At 49.7% G+C, this 26,214-nt stretch overlaps 1 protein-coding gene and 1 long non-coding RNA gene across 6 annotated transcripts in view; one reads left to right on the forward strand and one right to left on the reverse strand.

The window, feature by feature from the left end:
• The window catches only part of PRAG1 (PEAK1 related, kinase-activating pseudokinase 1), a 46,955-nt gene extending 30,078 nt beyond the window's left edge, over positions 1 to 16,877 (reverse strand). Inside the window, exons 1-3 of one of the 2 annotated variants that reach the window (XM_059156041.1) lie at positions 16,666 to 16,877; positions 11,838 to 12,328; positions 8,003 to 9,837 (exon numbers count right to left, since the gene is read on the reverse strand). In XM_059156041.1, coding sequence (XP_059012024.1) covers positions 8,003 to 9,837; positions 11,838 to 12,167 — 2,165 coding nt within the window. In that variant the 5' untranslated portion in view covers positions 12,168 to 12,328; positions 16,666 to 16,877. Of the gene's footprint in view, positions 1 to 8,002; positions 9,874 to 11,837; positions 12,329 to 16,665 lie in introns of those variants that run through there. The other variant, XM_059156042.1, reaches the window with a different exon arrangement.
• Positions 16,234 to 25,882, forward strand: LOC131820446 (uncharacterized). Of its 4 annotated transcripts, none has more exons than XR_009349644.1 (5): positions 16,234 to 16,748; positions 17,562 to 17,753; positions 17,882 to 17,998; positions 18,231 to 19,162; positions 25,621 to 25,882. It is a non-coding gene; the product is annotated as an uncharacterized LOC131820446 (long non-coding RNA). The 4 variants fall into 4 exon arrangements; XR_009349643.1 differs by lacking the exon at positions 16,234 to 16,748 and adding an exon at positions 17,038 to 17,168; XR_009349642.1 differs by lacking the exons at positions 16,234 to 16,748; positions 17,562 to 17,753 and adding an exon at positions 17,038 to 17,168.
• The last annotated feature ends 332 nt before the right edge of the window (positions 25,883 to 26,214 follow it).

Genomic DNA, 26,214 nt, shown 5'->3' on the forward strand with positions numbered 1-26,214 from the left:
AGTTTCCCACTTGCACGTACTCACTGTGTTTCCTTGGATGTACACCCTTGGATTGATCTTTTAAAAAGACACGTTGTTGCCTTATGTGTTTTCAGTTTATAGAATTACACTGTGTTAGAGATCCTGTTCTGTTTCTTAGTTACTTCTCCCAAAGCTAGTTTAAGTTTCTTCCATGTTTCTGCATATATATCCAGCCCATAATGTCTGACTGCCATTAAGTATTTCATTTCATACTCATGATGTTTTACTTTTCTGTTTTCCTAGACCTTTTACTTTCTGTTTTCCTAGATAGGAATACCTGGGCTTGCCCCACCCACCCTCTACCGGGAACAATGTTGTGATGATCTCCATCATATGTGTTCCTCTACAGACCCAAATGTTTCTCTGAGGCATACAGGGAAAAACGGAGAGTGCAGGACATAATGTATTCGTATACTGAATTTTACTCAGTAACTCATATTAGCTCTACCTACTCTGAGTCCTCAATATTTAGTGACTGATCAACTGTTAAAACCAAGAAAACTTCAGAATCTGAACTGTAAGAAGAGCCTCTTTCATTATGGTTCTCTGCTTTTATAAGAGGCATGGGCAAGCATCGGAAGTAGGATAAGAAGTAGGATCAAGGAGCTGGATTTAGGATTCACTGGTAGAAACAATTTCTGTTTCAAGTTTTGGAGAGGACATAAAGGCGTTTTGAAAGACTGAAAGGGAGGTCACAAAGCAAATGTAACAGATCAGTGAATATTCTTGTCCTGGCTTTCTTGTACTTGCTCCTCGGGAGACATGCTCCATCCCCAAGTTGAACATCTCTGAAACAGACAACCTAGCTCACCACTAGCCCGGAAGATGCAGAAAAATTATATCTACTATGCATTATGAAAACATGTATTTATATTATAATATATTTATGTTATATTTATATGATACATCTATAATATTTACATTTATAATATGGAATTTTCATTTTCAAACTATCTGGACTTTGAGGTCATAATCAAAGAGAGACCACAGTCCGCCAAAGTCTGCTCAGGACGGCCTGAGCTGGACAGAACAGAGATCCTCTCCCAGGTGTAAAACCCTTGAATTAGTGTAGGGAATAGTTGTTAGACCTAAATTAACATGTATCTGGCACACATGTCTACCCCCTGTGCTGGCATAACGTGCTGAGAGTACTGACTGACCACGGTGAACCTTCCTGCAGGGAGGGCCCAGGGTCTCCCTGTTTTCCATGTGGGGCTCAGGCTGTCACTCCTGTTGAGGGGAACTGGTATGGACAGTGCAACCGCACTGCCCTCACGGTTCAAGAATATGCCATCACAGAATCTTCCTTTTGAGCTACACATATGAATAAGCTTTAAGTGACATACCCACTGTGACCAGTTCTAAAATTCCAAAGACTTCCTCCCTTTTTCCCTGATCTTCAAGGTCTTATTACTTACTAATATATCAAGTTATCCCAACTATCCTTGGGTTTATCCAATGTCATTGTATTTTTTTCATTCATTTTGACTACCATCCAAAGCTCCCCAAAGAGCGGAAGCCATTCTGAAGGGCGTTCTATAACCCGGGAACATACATGGTAACACTGCCCATTATTTGCCTAGCTTTCCAACTTCAGATAAGTTTTTATAGTACAAGCATACATGAGCATGAAGTGGCCAAAAACCGAACTACCAGGAAGTCAGGGGATCATCTGACAGTGATAGGTACTAGACAGTAAGATGAGTAAAAAGGGAAGGATTTCTTATAGCTGTCTTCAGTCTAGAAGTTCCCCTTTTCCCCTCAGCAAAGAACAGTTGTTTCTGGGAGTCAGCCTGTTAGAGAAGCACAGAGAGTCCAGCCATCCAAACCAACAGACAAAAGCTCATTGAAACGGAGTTTTACAAACTTGTATGGAAAGAGCATGAACACCCCTAACAACTGACAGCTTTAGGGATGAGACCAAGAGTCAATATAAAAAAACAGTGAGCAATTCTAGTGCAGAGGATGAAGACTGGTCTTAAAACTCTGAAGGTTATCAGCTGCAGAAAGGGCCACGGAGTATTCTCCGTAGTTGGTCTATCAACGCTGATAAGAGAAAATCCCTCCCTGAGCACACCGGAGATCCTAATACAGTGTAACAAACGACTTGCACCACAAATAGATAATTTATCACCAACTGGTGAGTCCTATACCCAAAAAGTAGGCTGGCTATTTTAGGAAAAACTCCGCCGGATCACTTAATGGTCGAAGGGGGCTCGAGCATACGGCCCACCCATGTTTTCCAACCCACCTCAGGAAGCATGAAGAATCTCTTCCTAAGAGCAGTGAAACCACACCCAGACTTCCTTGCGACTCACTGGTGGGGAGAAAGGTGCTTAGGTGATAGCTACCTGAAAGGAACATTCTTATGGCAAGAGAGAGGGCTGGATCCACACACCTGTTCAGCTTGGGAAAAAAAAAAAAAAAAAGAGCAGAGTATGAGCCCAGTTGCAAAACCGAAATGTATAAGTACTGGAGAGAAATTAATCCATGAAAGGATGCATTGTGCCTATAGGGCACCTTGAAATGCCCACCTTGAAGCATTAATAATTATTAACTTCGGCTTCTTCCGCTCAAGGTGACAACATTCTGTTGAGCAAGGCTAGGCACAGAATTATAAGAGGATATCTAGTGAAAAATCAGGCCAAGTTCTGTAGTTCTCTCTGGCCTTTTGCCCCCCCCCCCCCATTCAATAATCCTTTATTGAATACCTACTATGTCCCAGGTATATGCTGAGGCACCCTATGGGAAAGTCAAAGGAAAGCATACAGAACATGGTTCCTACACTTCCAGGAATTTACAAATTCTTGACAAGATACAAATAGGGATCCAATTGAACATGGTGTAAGACATACTGTGTTAACTGCCTAAACAGAGTACTGGGGCAATCCAGAAACCTGGGTTTCAGAAAAAATACTTGGATGTAAGAGTTTAAGGCTACTTCTTCCTTTCTCAACATTTCCTAATGTCAAAGCATAGTGCTTTTGCAGAAAGTGAGATAAGCTGAGCATGTTTCTCTACCTACAATTCAACATGTATTTCTTGAGCATCTATTATGTACCAGACTCCAAAGAGGTTACTGTGTTTTTACAGATGGCTAAGCATGCACTTGACCTTCAAGGAGCATCTGCCTCCCCATTTTGCCTTTTAAAAAATAAATGGTTATCTATAAACTGGTACTAACCTTGATCTTGAATGGGGTCAAAAGGCACTGAAAGGAAGGACTATTCTTTCACTCCTCTGGGACACGGAGCTGCACCTACCTCTGTGTTACCCAACAGAACGAGGATGTGCTGAGACTCCAGTTGCTGTGATAATGAATCTCATCAAAAGGAACCAAAACAACAAGGGCAGAGCCCATGGTGGTCAGGCGACACATCCGCTGATTTAGTTTATACCCACTCAACCCTCGGGGGCCGTGAGGGCCAGAACCCAATCACTGGTGTTTTAGCACCTTACACAGAACATAACGGGAAGTAGACACCTGATGGATTACAGAAAGTATCTAATCCCTACCTAGCCTTACCCATGGATGTATGCTCCATAATGGAGAGAAGTTCCAAATTCTTGATATAGACTACTGTTCAAGCCGGTGATTTTTCTAAATTTCAGAATAGAAATAAAGGAATCAATTTCAATCCTCCCTGGTCCAGACAGCATCATTAGATGTCCAGTGTTTTCAGTTTCTATCCATAAACTCCGGGGAAGAAGCCAACTATTAATTTGCCCCTGGCAGGGAGCAGAATACAAACGTGCCTTGCTGGTGTGCTTTGTTCTGTTTGCCAAACTCTGAGTGTATATGCGGGAGCAGTCTCTCTCCCTGAACTATCCCCCAGTGTTCATTCTTCCCTGGATCGATTCGACCTCCAGCCAACTTATTTCAGCTTTGTCAAAAAGGCTAAACACAGCCAGAAAAGATTCTCAGAGCATACATAGTGCTTTCTAATACAAACTGTGATTCTTAAAATGCCACACAGAAAAGCCCATTACACATCAAGACTATGGGATTTCCTAGTAAATTGTTGCCATTCTACGGTAATCCACTGTAGCAGAAAATGCCTCAGGAATAAAGCATCTGCAGCTTAACTCAGATTGGATATGGAGTCTGGAGATAAATACCGATTTCCATCATTCCATTTCCATCCTTGGGGCTCATGCTGAGAGACCATGTTACTAAGAGACCACACAATGAAGTCATTTTGATTTTGATTCCAATGGCCCAGTGGCCACTTCTGGGGACAGAAAAGTGCTCCATCTGTGACACTGTCACCACCTGTCTGGGGGGCAGTGACATGGGAGAGAGAGCAGGGATTCAAGAATGAGCAGAAGCCCAAAGAGAGACTAGGTCTCTGCTCCCCAGAATCCCTGCAGAGGGCGGAGTATGTAGTTAAGCAGTGGGTTAAAATCACAACGAGCATGAGTAACAACGTCAAAAGTAAACGTCTGTCACTTTCTTGGGGGAAACTCTTTTCTTGTGGTTAGTCTTATCTGGGGCCAGACCCTTGGCCACTAAAACCATATAAACCTGTCTTCGTTCTTATTCACCTGCCGTGCTCTCAATCCTCCTCGGAGCTCAGGCCTCTCATCCTAATTTGGGGTTTCTCTATGAAATTTCTGTCTGTGCTAATCAGAGGATTCTCCCTCAACTGACCTTGTCACTCAAAAGCCGTAAGTCTTTTAAAACCAGGTTTGCATCTGTGAAGAAATAAAAGGCAGAAATAAATTTGATTCTTCTGCATCTTAATTATTTCCCCAGGTGCTGCCACTCTCAATGAAACTGCCTTAAGTCTTGAACGTGACATTGAAACTAAGAGGCCCATGCTTGTTTCCCTCGGTGAGGTCCATTGGTCTAAGTCAGTGAGCGAGAGCGTGAAGGCAGCCACCTTGGTGGACCCAGACCATGCCTCATCTGCTGGGAGGAACACTGGGTGCACTTAAAGACCTCTAAAGGGTATGAAATGGGCATTGAGAGCCTCTAGTCTATATGGCATTGTGGCAAGAGTCTTCTCCAGAACCCTAACGGAAGCTTACAGAGGACAACATCTCAGACAAACAAAAAAGCTACTGCCAAACATCCACAACGAGATCCCAGGAAAGCCAAGTCAAACCGCACCCCCCTTTTTTAACTCCAAGCCATAAAATGATTCTTCGTTCTTCCATAATAGTACAAGAAAGCAGAGGATCTAAGTGAAGGTAAGTGAAAAGTAACACTGTCTTACATGAAACAGCCCCTTTCTCTAGAGTGTTGAGTCATATGAGATTGGCTATTTTTGTTCACGGGTGAGGCTGATTCCTAGAAATAGGACCCATTAACAGATGGGCCATGCAAAGAAATTGAGTTAACCTTCAATGTCATTCACAGACCTTCCAACATTTTCCATCTTGGAAAACTGACATCAGCCTGCCGTAGTTACCAGCGTAGTACTGGTATTGGTCCTGGATCCACCGTGGGCTCTATTCTCATAGAATAGCGTGATCTGCCTTCACCCTGACCTGCTAGATTCAAAGACTATGGGTTTCTGGCACCTTTCTCAGAGGGATTCAGTAAGTACCGAGTTCCAGAATTAAAAGTCAGCTTACGGTCCCAAGCCCACCCTCTTATCTACGAGGGAGATGAGATGACTCAAGAGCTGTCAGTAATGCTTAAAACATCTTCCCCAAATGAAAAAATATCTATGTATATGAGTTTGTTTGAAAAAGTACCAGGCGCTCTTTGCTCTTTTCTAGGTTCCCTTAAGCTATTTTTTTTTGGTTCCCTTAAGCTATTTTTATTTCCTAGATTTTTTTCCCCCAAAAGTCCTGAAAATAAGAACTTTTTTGGTTTGTTTGTTCTTGTTTTTAAGAGCTGGAGCCCAGAACCTCTGAGATTCCCACCTGGTTTGAGCTGTATATAACCCAATGGTTTTATCGTTACAAACTGAGCCAAAAAACTCTCATCTCAACCCAGCCGCTAACACAAACCCTACCTGAGTCACATTGCTGTGGCAACTTGGTTTTGCCAAGTCCTTAATTCTTCCATGAGAAAGGTTTAGTTTCTTCTCCAAGGAACCAGGTGGTGTTCAGACGATATGCCTAGGAGTGGGTCAGAAGGTTCCCATAGGGTACGGGTGTCTCTGCACCGCCAGTAGCCCTATGTGGCTCTTGCCTACATAATAACTAACCTCTCAGGATGCCTGGGTGGCTCAATTGGTTAAGTATCTCCCTTAGGCTCAGGTCAGGATCCCAGGGTCCTGAGATCGAGTCCCATATCGGGCTCCTTGCTCTGCAGGGAGTCTGCTTCTCCCTCTGCCTACTGCTCTCCCTGCTTGTGCTCTCTCTCTCTGACAAATGAATAAATAAATCTTTAAAATTTATAAATAAATACTTTAAAAAGCAATAATAATAGTAGCTAACTTCTCTACTGGAGTCTGTTCATCACACTCGAGTCTTTCAACAACAGGGTGTTATAAAAGCATTGTTATTCCCATCCAATTTTAGGGAGGCTCAGTCACCCCCAAGTGGCTTGCTCAAGATCACTCAGCCCATAGATAAGACAGATGCCGTCTAAACTTGATTTTCTGATCAAGTTCAAAGCGCGTGCATCCCACTAACCTAACGAGGCCTGAGGCAGACAGATCCAATGCCCATGTTTTACTCTCATGCCTTGTTCACTTCCTACACCTGCTGAAGTGCTCTATGTGTTAGGAGCAGAGCTGTCCAGGGACAGCTGTGTAACCTTGGCAGGTGACATCAGCTCCTTTTATCTCTACCTTGTCGTCTATAAATTGGGGGTGGTAATTCCTACCTCCTGGGGCTGTTCTGAGGATCAGATGAGTTAATAGGTCTAATTCCCTTAGCTCTACGCCGGGTCCATAGTGAGCACCATATAAACGAGAGCTATTCTTAGCTGCTGGCTCCCTCATTCACTCAGGAAGTTAAAACTGTGGCCAAAAGGAGTCTGCAACCACCTGAGGACCTGGAGGACGTCTACGCCGCATGGCAGGCGGCCAGTGCAATACCAGAACAAAGCAGCGGTCACGGAAAAAGCCCATGTTAGAGAGAGCATCACAGCCCGAGACGCCTTGATGTTCAAAGTCAAGTGTCACAGCTGCATCTCTCTGTGGACAGCTCCCTGCTTCCGACAGCAGCCCAGAGGCACATGGGCTGAAACAGAATCACTGGGAATGACACAACTAGAAAAGGCCTGTTTGGAAAGGCTGTCAATTTTAAAAACAAAACAATAACAACAACAACAATGAAAAAACACAGCAAGGTTTCTCCTTTCCCTGGTAGAAATCCACTTTGCTGAAATAAGAGGGAAATTATGTTTTCCCAGAATTTATATTCCATGCACAACTCAGTATCTTTAAAAAGGCACTTGTTTTTTCTTAGGCCTTTGAAAGGTACTTTAAACTGGCAGGAGACTGCAGAGAAGCGGTAGAAAAGCTGTACGTTTCAGCGTGCTCAAATGAACTCCTTTTTTTCCCTCCCCGTAAAAACCCACATCTGAAGGTTACTAACCATGTGCAGAGCCTCCTAGTATTCTGCTCTTGGCTCTAAGGCCTGTTTCTGGAACACATCTGGCAGCACCCAGGGGCCTCCCCATCTCTTTGACTCTCCAAATGCTGCCTTGTAGTCTCCCCTGGCCTTCTTTTGCATGGGGCCTTTCCCCAGAAAAGCCTGCTAGAGAGACTTCAGAGAGAGGGGGAGGAAAACAGCACCAGTTTCCACAGCTCTGAGCACTGGGAGAGAGGAGGACCAGCTTGGCAGTGCTTCTTGGAAAGAGTCGTTTCAAAAAGACCAGGCAGGGCCCTCCTGGTAGGCTTGTTTGCTGAGCACAAACATGAACAACTCAGAAGCTTATATAAAGGCACGAGGGCCTTTGGGCTGATGCTGATGCCCAGAGTGCAGGACTCAAGAGCTTGGGCCTGAGGGCTTCTGGTCTAGGACAAGAGCAAAGGTTTCTGGAAGGGCCCCGAGGACACACAGACCATGTACTCACCTCGACTTTGGAGGCGGTGGCGGAGGTGAGAATACCTCAATCCCACTTCTGTCCTTGGGGAACTCGAAGGCAAAAGAGGCCGACTTACTCATCCCAGTCCCAACTTTGCTGCTCTGCGCAGAGGAGCTGTCCGTGGGGCGGAGACGGTGCCAGGTGGAGGAGCTCGAGGGCTCCGCGGTGCCATTTTCCATCTCTCTGCCCCAGCTTTTACTCAACAGCTCGTGCTCTACCTCCTCCTCTTCCTCTATCCGGCACTGGCGGCTCCAGGCTCCCGTCTGGTACCGGGGCCTCCTCTGGTCCAAGGTCGAGGCGGCGGCAGCAGGCGGGGGGCACCGGGCAGAGTCACTGGTGGCGGCGACGCTGTTGGCCCGGCAGGAAGCAGCAGAGTCTGTGGGGGCCCTGGAAGATGCCTGGGGCCCGGGACCACCTGTGGAGCTCCCCTCGCTGAGGTCCGAGAATGGGGAGGTAGAAGGCGCCACGGGGGACCCTCCAGGGCTACTCTTGGACAGCTTGGGGGGAATGGCAGGCTTCCCCTTGGGTGTGTTCTCACTGGCATCGGGACGGGCACCTTCCCTGGAGCTCGTCCCCTGTCCAGCTGAAGCCTCCTCTTCCCCTGCCTCAGAGTCCTGGCTCATGGGCCCGCGTGGCCACTGTACCCCCACGGCGGAGTCAGGGCTGCTCAGGTAGATTGTCCGGTGGTCCTCTTCTGGGTGGGCTGCCATGACTGTGATGGTGGCTGCCACCGGGGGAGCCCTGTCTGGGCCTTCCCGGTCCCGGCCCCAGCCAGATGCTGATTTCTGAGCCCAGGCGTTAGCTGTCCGTACCTGGCCCTGGCCTTGGCCCTGGCCCCGAGCAGCTGCTGCCTGTTCCACTGCAGCCTGTGGCTTGGAAGGTGCCGGAGCCACCTTCTTCCTCTTGGTGCTCTCGGCATAGATGGGTTCAGGCTGTACTGCCTCTTGGGGGTGGGCTGGAGGCTGGGGTTCCCCCGTTAGTCCAAGGCCTCTGTTAGAGGTTGCCAAGTGGCAGCCTGAGTCCTGCGGCTTCCCTGGCACAGGCTCCTTCGTGAGGGAGCAGTAGTCACTGTCCAGATGAGGTGCGAAGGGGCTGCTGGCCCCGCTGCTGGCGCTCCCACAGGAGAGGCCGTCAGAAGAGCTGGCAGCCTCGGAGGTCAGGGATAGCTTCTTGGGGGCCAGGCGGGGCGGGTTCTCTGCGGAACCCTCCCTCCGGAAGCCCAGAGCCCGCTTCTCCTCCTCGGGGGGCCCCGCACACACTTCCTGCGCCCAGCACGGCGGGGAGCGGTCCCCTCTGCCGGGTCTACACCGAGAACTCTCGGCCTGTGACGTGTCCGTGGCAATGGGGCTCCCGGGGCAACAGTCCAGAATGGAGCAATACTCGCCCCCTTCGCTGTCCCCCGAAGGTGAGCACCTCTGATCGCTGTCACCCTCCAAGGGCAGCGACTCTCGCAGGGGCTGCGGGGAGGGGCAGGGCCCAGGGCCCTTGTGACAGCCAGAGGTCATCCCAGCAAAGGCAGCCACCTTCTGGCGGAAGCTCTCCTGAGTGGAGGTCAGCTCTTGGTAGGGAAACATGGGCTTCTCTTCTCGCCCCGCCTTCTCAGGGGAGAAACTCACGGGGTGGAAGGCGGTGGGCCGCTCCCCCCGGGCCTCTAGGCTGTGCAGCCCCACCATGGCATAGGCGGGGGGGCAGCGAGTGTGCCCATCTGTGGAGGCAGAGGGCCCGGCGGCCTTCTGGACGCCTCGGAAGCTGCCCAGGTAAACTATCGGCACGTCGTCCTGCTGCGGGAGGGGGAGCTTGCCGGGGGCTCGTCTCCAGATGACCTACACAGCCCCAAGGTTAAAAGACTTACATTAGACCTTGTCAGAGAAAAAAGGAAGAGAGAAAAAGTGAGAGGGAAGTGCCATGACATTGTGAATGGTCTTCCGTGCGGCAGAGCTCCCTCCCTGCAGAGCACGCCTACCTTCTGATCTCCCCACAGACTCTCTTCATGCCTGGGGACCCCCTGGAGCCAGTGGTCTTCCCAGACACTGAGCTGTGCTTCCCACCCCGGGTCTGTAATTCTTTTGGCTTAAGTCTGTGAGGCAGGGGAAAAAAAAATCTAAAAAAGGACATTCTGCCTTCTCCCTCAAAATGGCCCGATGAGAGAAATTCTCCTAAGAGTTTTGAAAACAGAATTTTGAGTTTAGTTGCATTTTTGTTTTATGTCTGTTAGTTTTTTGATACCCGTGTCACAGTACAATCCTCAAGAAACCAAAGTCATGGGGCTTTTTGAAACAGCTTGGGAGGGTGGTGGGGCAGGAGAGTGAGGGCTGGTTTCTGAACTGGGTCCCCAGTCCCCTTACTGCTCTCTGGGCCATGCCGAAGAGCTACTCCCCCTCCAACTTACAGGCAGCATGACTCAGCCCGAATTGCATAAGGGGTTGGACTAGTTGAGCTCTGAGACAAAGATGCGGGTTGGTCATGGGACACCTGGGTGGCTCCCCTGGTTAAGCGTCCAACTCTTGATTTTAGCTCAGGTCATGATCTTGGGGTCATGAGGTCAAGCCTCATGTGGGGCTCCATACTAAGTATGGAATCTACTTGAGATTCTCTCTCTTCCGCTGCCCCTCCCCCCACTCATGCACACATACACACACACTCTCTCTCTCAAAAAAAAAAAAGAAGTAGATTGGTCATTCCCATTACTGAAGTCACGGTCCCCTTGCCCTCCCCTTCTAAAGCTTCCCCGTACCCCAAAACTTTAAGAAGTTGAGCCACCATTTGCCTCCTTTCCAAGATGATTCTGAACCGAAGGAGTCCCCAGCTTATGTCTGCGAAGACCAAAGGTCCTGAGTGCAGCCTAGTGAATGGGTATAACCAGCTTCCGACTGATGGAGTGGTTCTGGAAGGACATGGAACTAAGTGCAACCACAGGAAATGCCGCTCCTCAGTTAAGCCTCCTCCAATTTAAAACTGACCTCTGATTTCACATAGGCTCAAACACCCTTCCTGATCCACTCAGCATGATGGTTTAGGAAAAGCAGAAGAGGCAAAAAGGTCAAACAAGTCCCCAGAGGTTCTTAGATATCCTAGACTTCCAGCTTCCTGGACCTGTCTAGAGGCAGCAGGCTCTACATGCCCTCTAAATAATTACACTTCTGTAAGGGGGACCTAATCTCTGGGGATATAACGGTCTCTAGGGGTCCCAGGTCAAAACTGCTGAAATCCAAGCTTCACAATGCAAAACATCAACAGCGGCTGGGAAGTTGGTATGAAGGGATGGCCACTCACAGGTCAAGTGTGACCATGGCCTTGTGGTTCCCTTTTTTAGGAAGACTTTATTTTTTAAAGACATGGGCAGAAATGGTGCAATGCCTGGGGTGTGCTTTAAAATCCCAGGGAGGAGAGGGTGGGGCTGGGGGCAGAGAGGAAGCAAGACGGGGTCATGAGTTCATCTGTGGACACTCACGGCCGTGGACGTGGGGCATTCCTTATGCCATCACTGCTCCTCGTGTATGCATTGTAAACTAGCGATAAAAAAAGTTTGAAAACTTTTTCTTTTTAAAGCTGCATTTTTGTGTGCCACCAGTTACATAATTAAGACACTCTCCAATGCCACTTGTGGGACTGGACTGATGGTTCTCAGCCTGAAGGGATAGACGGAAGGGAGCGCAGCTAGGAACAGAGAGCAGGAGGTGGGAAGGAGCAGTCGTGGGGTGGGCCGACCGGAGGCCACCCCTCGGGAGTCATGCTCTAACAGCCCTCCCTGGCCGCCGGCCAGCCATCCCGTTACAGCAAGAGCAGCCCCTGTAAAAATACCACAGGCGTTAGTCAGCCTCACCTGCGAGACGTCGGCGCTCAGGTTTGCCTCTGTCCACACATCGGAGGCGTCGGCGCTCATCATGGTGGGCTTCACGGCGATGGTGGGCTTGGAGTAGGGCGAGCCGTTCACGGCTTCATCTTCCAGGCGGCAGGTGTCAGGCCTGGGGGGCAGGCGAGGCGGAGGGGGCAGGTGGCCGGCTCTGGGCTGGGGCTGGCCAGGCGCCAGCTGATGGTCACTCCTCAGGCAGAAGCAGTTCTTGCAGGACCCGGGCTTCCAGATGTGCTCCACAAAGTCACTGCACGCAGACATCTTCGGGCTCTTGGCGCTCAGGCGGACGGTCTGGTGCATCTTGAGCCCGGGGCGCGCTGGTTCATCTTGCGCTTGGCTCTCCGGCGTGGGCTTCTGGGGGACAGAGGTGGGTCGCAGGGTGGCCTCCTGGAACAGTAGCAGAACACTGGGCTGATCAAAGGGCTGCCCAGCCCAAGGACAGCTGCATTACCAGCCGGAGTCTGATTATTTCGAGGGGGAGTAGAAGGGGAAGAAAGAGGAAAGGAGGAGAAAAAAAAGGGAAAGATTAGCATTCTGCGTTTTCAGAGGCCCTCACCTATTTGCCATAAGGCTCTTAGTCACTCTCCCGTGGGGCGGCCTTATCAGAAGCTGTAAAAACCAAACACAGCTCTGGGACGGGAGTACAGAGCCCAGTCAGCAGTTCAGTCCCCAGGGCCGGAGGGGTCTAGCGCTGGGGACTAGAACTACAAAGCTGTACGGCAAATAAACATGGTGGCTTCCAGAGGACAAGCCACGACTTCACACCAACGACTGTGTGAGTGGGCAGGAAGGCCTGGGCCCTGAGCCTAGCTTTGGAAGCCATACCTCTGGCCCCGCGGACACTGGATGGATGAGAAAGGGGAGAGGTGTGGCGCCGGCCTGCCCCTCAGGGGAACTGCGTTAGGAGGTGCAGCATCTTGGCAATTGGCCCTCCTCCCCTTACTTCAACCCAGTGCTCAGGTCAGCGGAGCGGGGGCTGCAGGCCGAGGAGGGAAACAGAAAGAGAAATGCCTGATGACCACAACCCTCTGATCTAAGGGTGGCCAGGTAAAATATAACAGAGGGAAGAGGTTATCACACAATTATTTTTCCCTACGATAGCCCTGAGGGTAAGGCAGCCTGTTTGTTGCAAGAGTTGTCTCTGGGGGCGCCTGGGTAGCTCAGTGGGTTAAGCCGCTGCCTTAGGCTCCGGTCATGATCCCACGGTCCTGGGATCGAGTCCTGCATCAGGCTCTCTGCTCAGCAGGGAGCCTGCTTCCTCCTCTCTCTCTGCCTGCCTCTCTGCCTACTTGTGATCTCTGTCAAACAAATAAAATCTTTAAAAAAAAAAAAAAAGTTGTTTCTGACAGCGAAACAGGGAGCAGAGGGTTCTCCCAGAGAACCTAGTAAATTCACCTATTGAAGATGAGCTCAAAGGGGTTGCAGACATTAGCCAATTAGCCTGAATAACAGCCGAGCAGGGAGCTGTTATCCCCATTTTACAGATGAGGAAACAACAGCAGTGACATAAACTAAGGCTTGTCCAAAAGACGCAGGGAGTTTGGTGGTTCTAGAAGGCAAAAGGCCAACTGTGCTGGAAGCCCTTCAACTTTCCTCACGTCATTCATGACACACGGTAGCTGCCCACTGCCTGTTTGCCGCTCCTCACTCTCCTTCCCTCATTTAAATGAACTGGCCTCCTCAGAAGGAAAACGTTCGTGAGAAAATCATCTCTACAAACCGCGGGCGATCAGATTCTCATCAAAAAGGGAGTTCTGCCCTGGGGGTTGCTCTCCACTCTCCTCCAGTGAGAACTTGCTTTGGGGCAGATGCCAGACAAATTATCAACAGGACTAACCCGGTGGAATGAGCCAGGAGCGCATTCCAGCATCTGCGGGAAGAGTGCTCTCTTTCCAGTGCTCCACACTCACAGACTGGGGTGTTTAGTCACCAAGGACCAGAGCTAAATTTGCCTCCTTTCCCTCCAAGGATCACCGTGAAGCCACTGCCTCGTGAAGCTAAACGAACACTCTGAAATAAAGGCAAGTGTTTGTCTTTCAGCAACTGCTGGTGGGGGCTTAGGCATCCCTCTCTTTAAGACGGTTGTGGGTTGGGTTCTTCAGCTCCCCTAAATACACCCAAGTAGCAGGTTCACGCCTCACCAAGTTCCCCAGAAGAGGTCACTAAGCTTCAACAAGCAGAGGAGGAGAACAAGGACTTTTCTTTCCTCCCATAATCTTGAGCCACAGAGAGCTTTAGGCTCTGCTGCTGAATTTGGGGGAAGTAGAGGAAGCACGCTGGTATTCAGAGAGCAAGTGTCCATATCCCTGCCTCAAGGCGGGGAGTTGGTCCTCTCCTGGAGAGTGGTTGGCTTCCTGACCACAGGGAAAGAGAGGCTCCCCTTTACTGCAGGCAAAGGCTCCCAAGCCCCGTTGGTGAGATGAGGAAAAAACACTCAGAAGCCAGTTCTGTGGGAGCCTTTCACATTCCTGCAGCTCCTCATAAGGCTGAGCTATCTGTGGAGATGGGCATCCAACTACTTCCTCAGGGCTACCACAAACTCACAGAGAGGCAGTCTGGGGTGGCCGCCCCTCATTTCCTCCCCCCGCAGGCAACCCAGAGCACAAACCTGTCACATCTGCTTGGTGCCAGAGTGCCCCATTCTCTGTCCCCGATGGCCCACAACAGCCCTGGGACTTTGGATCAGCTCTGGCTGACTGAGGTACAGGCAGCTTCCTTCAGAATGTTTGCCTGCTTACGCACACTGTCTGGGCTCCCGTGCCCAGCTCTGAGATTCTCTGACATGGGCACAGCTCTCTACACCACTGCTGAGAGATGCAAAGCTTTTGGGGGGAAGTCTTTGACTACGAGAACAGAATGAAGCTATAGACTTCCACCATCACAGACTCACTGCATCCTGTTAAAACTGGTTTCACAGTTACAGCAAACAGAATTTACCATCACGTCAAGCCAGTTCTGTCTAGAGAGCTCTTTGCCTGGAATTATCACCTATTTGTTTTCAGTGAAAGATGGTGAAAGTGGCGCTCTCAGAGTGGTAACAGTGCTGGGCCCCCTAGTGCCGACTCTCCACAGCCTGGGAATGGCACCTTCCTGCCCACATTCCTTACCTCAGAGGGGAGGCAGCCCCCAGAATTATGCAAATTCCCCCATTTCAGTGGGAGGCAGCAGTGTAAGATTAGAAAAAGATCCCAGCATTCTTTCTGATCCAAGTCATGATAAAATAGCTTTGCCTCTGCAAACTTCTGCACGGGATTTGTGGCTACAGTTTGCAAGACTGAAGTTGTCAGTCGCTCTCCCATCCCATTTTGAAAGAATCTGAAGAATGGTGGCCAGATCCATAAAATTAAATCTTGTGGCTCAAAATGCCCCTCACACTTGCATCAAAGGCTGTTAATGCCTTACTCTGAAGTGACAGAATTCCAGAAAATATTCACCTAATAAATAAATATATATATATCATATCTGTATCTTTATTCATATATCTATATCTACCTCTATATATTTGAAGATTAAATTAATGCAACATTGAAAAAGAAAAGTACATGTGGAAGGTGTCTAGATTTCAATATTCCACTAGCAGGGGTTGCCCAGGCAGAAAGAACAAAATGACAACCTTAACACACCTCCCTAACACCCCCTCAATACCCCCACACACAGGGTGTCACGATATTTGCCCGACTTTTAATTTTATTTTTTCCTTCTGCAATGCTATGTAATCTAATCTCAGTGGTAGGAATGTGATTTTCATGGGTTACACTACAGCCTAAACCAGTAAGAAGGATAGCCGAATTCCACAGGATCCCCTGATAACAAAGTAGCTACAGAATTCCCCAGGGCTTCCTGTCAAATTTCCCTCTCAAAAAGGGAAAAGGCTGCCACCATAGCTCGGGCCAGTGATAATAAGGTCCGTGGAGCCTGCTCTGCCCTGATCTCATTGCAAAACTCCTGGCTGGTAGACCTTTGGGCTTCCCAGCTCTGCAAAGCCATGCCTTCGCCGGCTGAGCTCTACCTGAGAAAAATAAACACATTTAGCCGGCCCTGCCTCCATTCCCTTTTACAGGACGTGAAAGCGGAGAGGTGGAGAGGCTCTGTTTTCTCAGTGTGTGTGTGTGTGTGTGTGTGTGTGTGTGTGTGTGTGTGTGTCCAGCTGGGGACACAAGCAGCAGGAGCAAAGGTTAGGAACATGCCCACAGTACGCCTTTCAGGGGGCTCAGCCAGCGCTCGGGAGAAAGGCATCATCTCGTTCCCTCTGGGGACTCGGAGGCTGACATCTAAGCCGGGGCAGCACACGAGGCGGCTACCCTGGGGCCCCAAACCATCTCGCCCCCGGGGTCCCCGTCCTAGCAGCCCCGGCGGCCTCTCCCTCTCCGCTCCTTTGACAATACTCCTGCCGCAGAAATGAAGTCTTCCCCATTAGCAACTCGCAAAGCGCTTCGGTCTCTTGCCCCAGACAGAACAGCGAGCCCAACAAGACCGGCTGAACAGGCGGCTTCCCCTTCCCGAACTCGAAGGAAAGTTTCCCCGTTTTAAAAAAGCGCGATTCTCGAATGAATCCAAAACACCCTCCGGCTCCCGTGTGCTCCCGGCTCAGCGCCTCCAACCTCGAGCACAACCCCCGGGCGCACGCGGTCCGCACGCTCCACCCTCCGCCAGCGGCCGCCTGTCACCCCCGGGGAAGCCGACAGGGGAGTCGCCCTCTCGGGCACCAAGGCGCTCCCCGCCGCCCCGGAGCTCCCCTCTGCGGCCGCGTTCGCCAGACAAAAAGAGACGGGATTTGGAGAAAGCGTCGCGGGCTCACCTCGGGGCCGCGCTCCACGGCCTCGCCGCCGGTCGCCCAGCCGCCAGCCGCCCCGCCGGGCGCCTCGGAGCATTGTTTGGAGAGTGAGTGCGCGCGGTGCGTGCCCGGCCGCGGGCGGGTGTCCTCTGCCTGGGCCGGGAGGCCGGGTGGCAGCTGCGAGCGCGGCTCCGCCCCCTCCGCCTCGGGTTCCGCCGCGCGCCGGGGCTCCCGCCGCACCTCCGCAGTCCCCGCCGCCGCCCCGCGCGCCCCCCGCCCCCGGTAGGCCCGCGCGCCTCCGGCTCCCTGTGGCGGGGCTGCGGCTCCCCGGCCCCCCAGCGCTCCCAACTCTCCCCGCCCCGCCCCTCCCTCCCGCCCGCCCGGGAGGCCCCGCCCCTGGCCCGGCGCTGGGTGCCTTCCGACCCGCGAGCCGAGCCCCCACCTGCCCCCGCCCCAGAGGCGGCGGTGCGCGCCTCCGCCGCGGCGGCGATCCGGGCTTGCCGCCTTCCTGTGAGCACAATGTGTGTGTAGGTATCAGAGGTGTCCCGCATCCCTTCATCCGGCCGGCTCTGCTACACCCCGGGGCGGTAAAGCCCGACCGCTGGGCGGGGGAACGAGAAAGCGAGGGGTCGGGAGTGGGACAGCGAGGTCGGGAGCCCCCCGGGTCGCGAAAGCTGCGTGACTGTGGCGGGGGAGGAGGCGGGTGGGGGGACGCGAGGGAGCCCGGCTGGGACTCCCGACCGCGGATTCCTGGTCCCGCTCAGTCCCGGGACTGAGCGTCAGGCACGTCGCTTCACCCCCGGGAACTTCAGTTTTCTGGACATAGAAGGAAGGGTTGGGGCTGGGGAGAGCTGGACTAACACCTCGCCTGGACCGTGAGCCAGGGCTTCCGCGGGCCCGAATTACACCTGTGTTTACAGTTTTCCCTGAGTGACTCACGCACTGAGATAGACTGAGTTCGAGAGAGTCCCCGGGCTAAAAACTCTTGTAACAGAGTATGACCGCCTGCCACCTAGTCCTTCTCGTCGCCTCCTCCAGCGGCCCGAACCTTGACCTGGGTGTTTCCTCAGGGAATTAGCGAGCGCCAGGGTCACCACCGTAAGCCTGCCTGGGTAAGGGCAATGTGGTGGAGCGGAATAGAAAGAAGACCCTGGAAAAACACCTGCGGCCTCCGCTCTGGCCCTCCTGCTCCCCAGAGAGGTAAGGTATGGCAACTCCAATTAGGTTCTCTGCCTTGCAGTCCACAGGGATGAGCCCCTGAGCCTCCAGCCAGCTGAGAGGTGCAGGACTGGTTTCCCTTGAGATTCCTGGGCTTGCCATGAGATCTGGCAGTGACAGCAGGACTGAGGGTGAGGAGGTAAGCGGAGGGGAGACCTGTTCTTGAGGTTTGGCTTGGGCGCGGGAAAAGGGGAACAGTAGAGGGAAATAAGGAATACTTCCTCATGCTGCAATGTCTGGATTTCTCCGTAGTGTGAATAGAACTAGGGGGAGGGGAGGTCGCATAGAGGATGGAAGGGGAACTAACATTACTCAAGTGCCTACCCTGTGCCAAGCCACCCTGCGAGAGGGACGCCATCCCCATTTTACAGGGAAGAAACCTGACGCGCAGAGGACCACAGAATTTGCCAGGGCCTGTCAGCTGAACAGCGGTAATACTGGGATCGGAAGCAACAGCCATCTGGTTCCACGGGTGGACAATTCCGGTCTTGCCGTGCTGCCCTCTCCAAGTCCTGGCAGTCCAGCCCGATTTTTCCTTCTTCTCTAAATGAGAGGAAACCATGCGAACAAACAGGGAAGGAAACTCTGGCTAGCCTCCATCAGCATCCAACCAAACAGAAGGGGCCAGGCCTCTCTTTACCAACACCTATTTGTGGAGGGAGGGCGCAGGGGGCCGGGGGGGTTGATAAGCAGGTAGGTACAAAGTGGTCTGTACCAGAGAAATTAAAAAATGGCACAAGGACATGCATGCGCTTCAGTTACAGTGGGAGATGGCACATCCCCGGGGTTTGAGAAGTTCCTTGCTCCCATGATTCAGGCTAGATGCGCCTCTAGTTCTCCCTCTCTAAGGCCTGGCTGGGGACACCCACCTCACAGGATTGAGCTTAGAGAAAGCATTCCCGTTCCCCCTTGATCTTCCTCTCTTTACCTAACGTATCCCTAACACACAAACAGGCGGAAGAACATAAGGGTCAGAAGCAAAGGCAACGGTGGGACGAGATTGGCAGTTCTGTGGCATGAGACAGCAATGGAAGGGTTAATTCAGTCTTTCTGCCAAATAATCCGTGTCCCCAAGTGTTTTGCTGCGCTCACACAAAATAAATGCATTATTCCATAGTTGCTGACATATCACGTGAATCTTTTCATGCCAGCGACATGGCCTTAAAGATGGCTTCATCTTGCCTAATGAAAAGAATCAAAAAATACTTCAAAAGACCCACTTAGAGCCTCATAAAATACCCGTTCTCTCATGCAGGGTTCCACCAGTGACTGTTAAGTATGTTATCTCCTCGGTAAAGCCGCGGTAAGCTCATGCATTTTAATAAACAAGTCTTGCTCGAACTTCCAAAATGCATCCTGCAATGCAATGTCTTTGGTGTGTACACAGCGTTCTGCTTCTAGCTACTTATCAGTGCATTTCATGACACTTCTAACTGCAGGGCTCGGGTTCCCAGGTACAGATCAGACCTTGAAGCAGAGTGATTCCCTTTAGGGTTTTACCAGTCTGTATAAGACAGCCGTGAAATGGAGGGAAATTAGGACAAAGGCCGGGACAGGTAGTGCTTTGGTGGTCGGTAAGCTAGAGTCGTTTGAAATCAGAACGGCAAAAAGGCAGAATGAGGAAGTGTGCACATGAAAATATACTGAGAAGAGGTTAGTTGGGATACTGGAGGGGTTGGACCTTGGGAAGTTTGAACCAAAGTAATCCCATGCCTGATTTCTCTCCAGCCGGACAGTAGAGCTCCAAACAGCAGAGAGGTGCCTCTCCCCTTAAGGGGACAAAGGGGTTCAGGGTTAGTAAACAAACACTTATTGAACACTTCTACTTACAAAGTGCAGGATGAGGTCCTACAGGGAAAAGAGGTCTGTGAGCTGGAGGTAATGCAGCATTAGTGGGGCTCAAAGAACGAAAAGACAGAAACCCAAAAAGTGGTTTCACAGAGGCAGGGGGCTTAGAAGGATGAGAAGGATTTCAATTTGTGGACAATGGGAAATTTCCAGACTGAGAGAATGGTATCCACAAAAGAGTGGTCGGAGGAGAGGCAAGAGACTTTGCAGAGATTCCCCATGCGGTTATGGCTGGAGCGTGGTTATAGGAGATGAGGCTGAAACCTCAGCGTGGGACTGGCAGGAAGGAGCGAACTTACCAACGGGGGAGCACCGACTTTTCTGAGCTACCGAATGACGTCATCCAAGCTAGTTTATCATTGGCTCTACCTGGATCTTCTATCCCAGATAGATTAAGAAGTAGGAGAAGGGGTGAGAGACAAGGAGACTGGCTTGGGGTTTCTATCTTTGGTCCAGATAGGAGGGAAGGGGCGGTGGGAATGGAAAAGCAGGGATGTGGGGTAGATGGTTTGGAAAGATGTGAAGAGGGAGATCTGGGGACTGACTGCTTAGTAATTCACGAGGGCACTAAGATATTTACAAATAGCAGCTTGCATGGCGGAGCATTCGCTCTGTGTCAGGCCCTGTGTGCTATCGGATTTGTATGCCTTTTCTCACAGGAAGCTCACAGAAATTCCCAGGTTGGTGCTGCTATGGGGGAGAGGAAGGAATCAAAGATAACCAGCAGAATTTTAACCTCCAGAGATTGGTAGACTAATGGTTGTGCTAGTACAAGTTGGGAAGTCAAGGTACTTACGCTGTGGGCTCTCGTGTCTGGTGTGTACAGCAGCCAACCGGAGGAGGACGGTATCCTGCCAGCTGTGGCGTTTGGAACCATAGAAAAAAAGGAAGGACATTGGAGAAGAGATGATATGAAGTGGCAAAGCGTTGGCAAACACGTAATCTAGAAGACGCCATGGAGAAAAGGAGCATGGGCCCTCTCTCTGAGACCTTCTGAAACCCAGAGCCGTGTGCAGAGGGAGACTAGCCAGGAAGGAGGGGACATGAAGGAAATTCAGGTTGCAATGAATTGTGTCAGATGGAGAGTGTCTGAGACCAGCTTAAAGTCTTAGTTACTCTGCTTATAACGGCAGGAAGTTCCAGAGGACTCCATAGAAGAAGGAAATCAGGGACAGAGGAACATGGGTTGGAGAAGGTGGGCTCCTCCAGTGGGCTGTTGTCCAGAAAAGGGCGTTTAACGGGGAGAGGAGGTTGGGCCGCTGAAGAGATAGGATGGAATCACTGAAAGCCATAGGCAGGTGCCCAAAGCCACCCCAGAGGGGACTGACTGGTCAGGGAAGAAGCAAAGAAAAAAGTTCTTCTGAAAATTACTGGGAGGGACACATCTGAGCTGGAGGCTGGTTGTCTCAGCGAGCCAGCCAAAGGTTGGTCCAGCACGCGTGCACAGCCCCACTCCCCTCCTTCTTTCTCGCCTAGTGATAATCAGCTCTTTCGGTTGCCAACGCAACTTATCTTTTTCTTCTCTGAGCTGTGGAAACTCAAGGAATCTTATCAGCCAACCCCTGTCCTGTGATTATGACATTACCTCCTTGTGCCCCAGTGTTTTAAAAAACCTTTTCCAACATCCCACTCTCCCCTCCCCCCCGCCCCCGACTCTAGTCCTAGGCAATTCTCCATCGGATAAAATATTCTAAATAATTGACAGTATCATATTCCAAGCACTGAATAGATTTTTTCCACCAAAACTGAAAGCTATTATGTAAATAACTGCTGGATGTCAGAGTCTCAAACCACATGGGACTGAGAGCCAAGGGTTCAAGATTGTTATGATCTTCCTTTGTGCCCAAGTGCTACAGACATCAAGGACTGAAGAAGGAAAACACTTTCTTTTCTTCCTTTTATAGCATAAACATGGTTAGTTGTATATTTGGTGACAGATACCTTATTGCAAACCTCATTTTCTTCAAAAATGTTACTGTTATAGGTTGATTTGTGTTCTCCCACTCCCCCCAGAAAGATAAATTGACATTCTAACCCCAGTTTCTCAGAATGTGACCTTATTTGGAAGTAGGGTCTCTAAAGAGGTAACCAAGTTAAAACGAGGTCATCCAATTGGTCCCTAATCCAATGTGACTGGCGTCCTCATACAAAGGAGGGAAGAGACAGACACCCAAAAAAGGAAGACTGTGTGAGAACACAATAGGAGAAGAGGCCATGTGGCTAAATCGATGCTTCTAGAAGCCCGGGAAGGCCAAGAATTGCCTGCGTACACAGAAGCTAGAAGAGGCGAGAAAAGCTTTTACCCCAGAGCTGTTAGGGAGAGCCTGCCTCTTGCTTCCACCTTGATCTCAGACTTCCAGCTTCCAGAACCTTGAGGCAATACCTTTCTGCTGTTTTAAGCTGCCTGGTTCTTGGTACTTTGTTAGAGCAGCCCTGGGAAAATAATACAGTTACGAAAATGAAATTGTGCCAATGAATGATATACACTCCTGCTTCTAGACAGAAGATAAAGATTTTCAAAAATCAGCTCCTAAGAGCATGACACATGCTCTTTTAATTAATGTCCCCTAAGGATATAAGGCCAAACAGCTTTCTGTAATAAAGTCAGCATGTCCCCTTGTTCAGCCTGCCCTAGGAAGAGAATGGCCATTCTTTCACTGATAGCTCTCTCTTTCTCCGGTTTCAGGACCCATGGTTAGGAGAAAGTCCTGGTTCCCTACCTGGGTTGGCATTTGCATGGTTGAAAAACTCTTTATCTCCACACCCAGGCAGTATGAATCAAGATGAACCTCAAAGCCCATCAAAGGATGGTTCTGGGTCCACGTACATTCCAGAGATATCATTAATGGACAGGAGAGATCATCCAGGTCTTATCCTTCAGGGACAAATGGAGATGTTGAGGTCCTCGATGTCTTGCCCAAGGTCTCCTGAGACATTTCATAACCCTGTCCTTCTGAGATGTCAAGGTTGTTTGGTTTTAATGTGGACTCACTGTGAGTTAAGGGTGTGAAAATGAGAACTATTTGAGGAATTAATTCATGACTCCTGCTGCTTGGCTTTCTGACTGAGCTAGAGCCAGGGTTGGAAAGAAGCAGAATATTTAACATTAGGAAGAGTCACAAAGGAAAAACAAGCCCATTTGAAAGATCTGCTTCATTACTCTAAGAAAACCTCCTAATGCTACAGCCACTTCGCGAAATATAGTTTAACGGCTTCCTAAAAAGTCAACTATAACTTTGTCTTCTGGCCCAGCAATTCCACTCCTAGACATCTACCCAAGAGAAATGTAGCTAACGACACACAGAAACTCCCACACAGCATTATTCGTAATAGCTAAAGCTTATGCTACCTGAAAGAAGACAGGCACAAAAGGTTACTTAACGTGTGATTCCATTTATAGGAAATATCGAGGAGAAATAACTTGACGGAGACAGAAAGTAGAAGAATGGCTGCCTTGGGCTGGGAGTAGGAATGGGCTCTGGAAGCGGGAACTAACTATCAATGGGCACGGGGTTTTCTCACTCCAACGATGGAAGTGTTCTACCAATGGACTGTGAATCATGATCACACAACTTGAAAAATTGACTAAACATCGTTGAATCGTATACTTAAAGAGTCGAACTTAATAGGATGTGAACTATATCTTAATGAAGTTGTTTATGAAAGGAAGAAGAACGGAATACAATTCAGCCTTAAAAACGAGGGAAACGGACACCTGGTACACCACGATGAAACTTGAGGATGTTACGCCAAGTGGGATAAGCCAGTCACAAAAGGAAAATTGCTGTATGATTTTGCTTTATGTGAGGTCCCTAGAGTAGTCAAGTTCACGGAGAGGGCAAGCAGAATGGTGGTTGCAGGGGGGAAATTATGCGTGAGTGGGGAATTATTGCTTAATGGGTGTAGTTTCCGTATAGGAAGATGAAAAGTTTCGGAGACGGGTGGTGCTGAGAGTTGGGCAACAATGTCAATGTGCCTAGCACTTTTTTAAGTAGGCTCCACACCCAGCGTGGAGCCCAACATGGGGCTCGAACTCACAACCCCGAGATCAAGACCTGAATTAACATCAATAGTTGGATGTCCAACCGACTGAATCATCCAGGCACCCCAAATGTCATGTTACCTTTAAGTCAGGGAGCCTTAAAGATCATCAAAAGATCATCAGGGAGCCTCAAAAGATCATCAGTTTTTAAGCTCCTGTAGGAAACAGATCGATCCACAATTCTATAAAGCCACAGAAACTCCAGGCCTATTTGCCGCCTGATAAATCATGGATGAGAAAACATCACACGCTTTACCGTTCAACCATCCCACCGCTGAACATCCTTCTCCTCTTGTCTCCCCCAAGACAGCTTTGGTTTTACATTTTACTAGGTCAGTAGGCTTCTGAGTGTCCTGACCCCTGCCTGCGTTGTTTTTGTTGACTTCCGCGACCTAGTCATCATTCGTCAAAACCCAGCCGTGAGACTGTCATTATATGGACTGTCTCTAAGGGGTTTTACTTAAAACGTAAGCCAATGCTCTGAATCATGTTTTCCCAAGGAATGTTTAATGGTAGAAGAAGAGAAAGTTTTTTATTTTTCTAGAAAGATACATCATTCACCATCTATTGCAAAGTTGTATAAGCCCATTGAAAAGCAAACTGTTTCCTTTACTTATTCACCCTGAAAGTGAGGTGGTCTGTGCTCTTTCCTTCTTTTTTCCTTAGGGTTCTCATAGGAAATCTACTACAAAAAGATTGAAAGACCATCTTTTGGACACTTACAGCATTTTACTAATAACCAGCATCGGCCCTTTCTAGGAGTAAAATCCCATTTTGGTACAGCCCAAGTGACTCTGAGGACATCTTACTTCTCTCGATGGTCCACCACATGAGGAAACCAAAAATACTTTTACCTGCTTCCTCCTTTCATGCTTCTGAGAGCATGAACTGAGTGAAGGGACAGATGGTGCCGGGTTTCTGCGCTGGGTGGAGTAGGGTGACATGGGGGGAAGCAAACAAACCTTCCTCTCTAGGACCTGCAGATCCATGCAGGCGTCCTTCAATTTCAGGCCCACACTATGTAATTGACATAGATTATCTAGAACCTTCTATCCAACCCCAGAGCCTTCGCCAGACACTGGCGCTTACCAGTAAATGAATTCTCCCCAAGTCAGAACCTCCTAGAATTAGCATTCCTATATGGGGTGGATTTACATGGTCAAAACAGTCAATAATCATGTATAGGAGACTGGCGGGGTCGGGGGGAGTGGTTTATTTATTTGGTTGAAGCCCTGTTTAAACTCCCAGATAGCACTGCCCACAATATTCCCCTTGCTGTACTTTGTGTAGGTTAGGCTAATCTGCTTGTGGATTTACAGTCCTAACTGGTTCTGACCTATCAAGAGAGTAGCTGAGAGGCTCCGGGAAGAATGCTTGGTAGAATGTCCGGTGGTCACCGAGCTTTGCAAGTGACCAATGATGGGGGGAGGGGACCACCCTATCTCGAAAGGGGGAGGCGAGCAAAACCTTCAACTAATTTACTGGAAAGCCCCAGGCTTTGTTAAGGAGGCCTTAGGATAATGGTCCTTTTGACCGACTGTTCAGTTTTTTTCCTCCTTTTAGAAGTGGCAGTGGTGGCTGGCAGGGAGAGACGTGAAGCGAGCAGGGCAGGAAAGGGGTCAAAAGACACGTGATGGGGCTGATTAACAAGCAGGCTTTTTAAACAGTGGCCAGGGGACACCTGCAGCTCTTCCAGACTTGCTGGCCCTGTAGGGGTTGTTTGAATGGGAAAACAGCTTCCAAAAAGATGTAACACAAGAGCATAAAAGGGAAAAAGAAAAACGTGCGTTTGTGAGATGAGGGAATTGTAGAGTTTTACCTCTGATTCTTCTCAAGAGAAACCTTTGATTATCTAATATCCTCATCCGTAGGTCAAGGCTCACAAGATGAGGAGAGAGGACTCATCACCAGGGCACGTTGCTGGTGTTTTGCTCCAAGAGGAATTTGCTTTCAAACAGACATGCATTCACTCATCTCTTTTCTTAAAAAAAAAAAAAAAGAAAAGAAAAGAAAACCACAAACACAAAATCTCTTCCAACTCAGCTGACTGAGTCCAAGTGGGGACGACAGCACCATTCAGTTGCATGATCCCACAGAGCCAGTGTCCAGAATGAAAATAAATGTGACTTTTCAAATCAGGGCATAGTGTCGCTTTGTTTGTAATTCAATTAAAAGACAAGCATCACAATGTTATTGTATGAGAGGGAAGATAATACAGAGATCCACATCTTTTGAGCTGTAATACACCAAACCTGGGCTTGACAGATGGGCATCAGTATCTTGAGAAAGCCAGAAGGGGACAGTTCTTGATCTCCAAAGGGCTATACTGAGTGTGGTGGCAGGTGGTGGGGAAGGGGGGGGGCGGGGAGCAAAAGGACAAAACCTACATACCTTCCATAGTTAACCAGCTTAGCCCGGATCTACACCAGATGGTTATGTCTCATATTTATTAATATTTCCTATAG

The sequence above is a fragment of the Mustela lutreola genome, chromosome 18 (assembly GCF_030435805.1).
Source record: "Mustela lutreola isolate mMusLut2 chromosome 18, mMusLut2.pri, whole genome shotgun sequence".
Lineage (NCBI taxonomy): Eukaryota > Metazoa > Chordata > Mammalia > Carnivora > Mustelidae > Mustela > Mustela lutreola.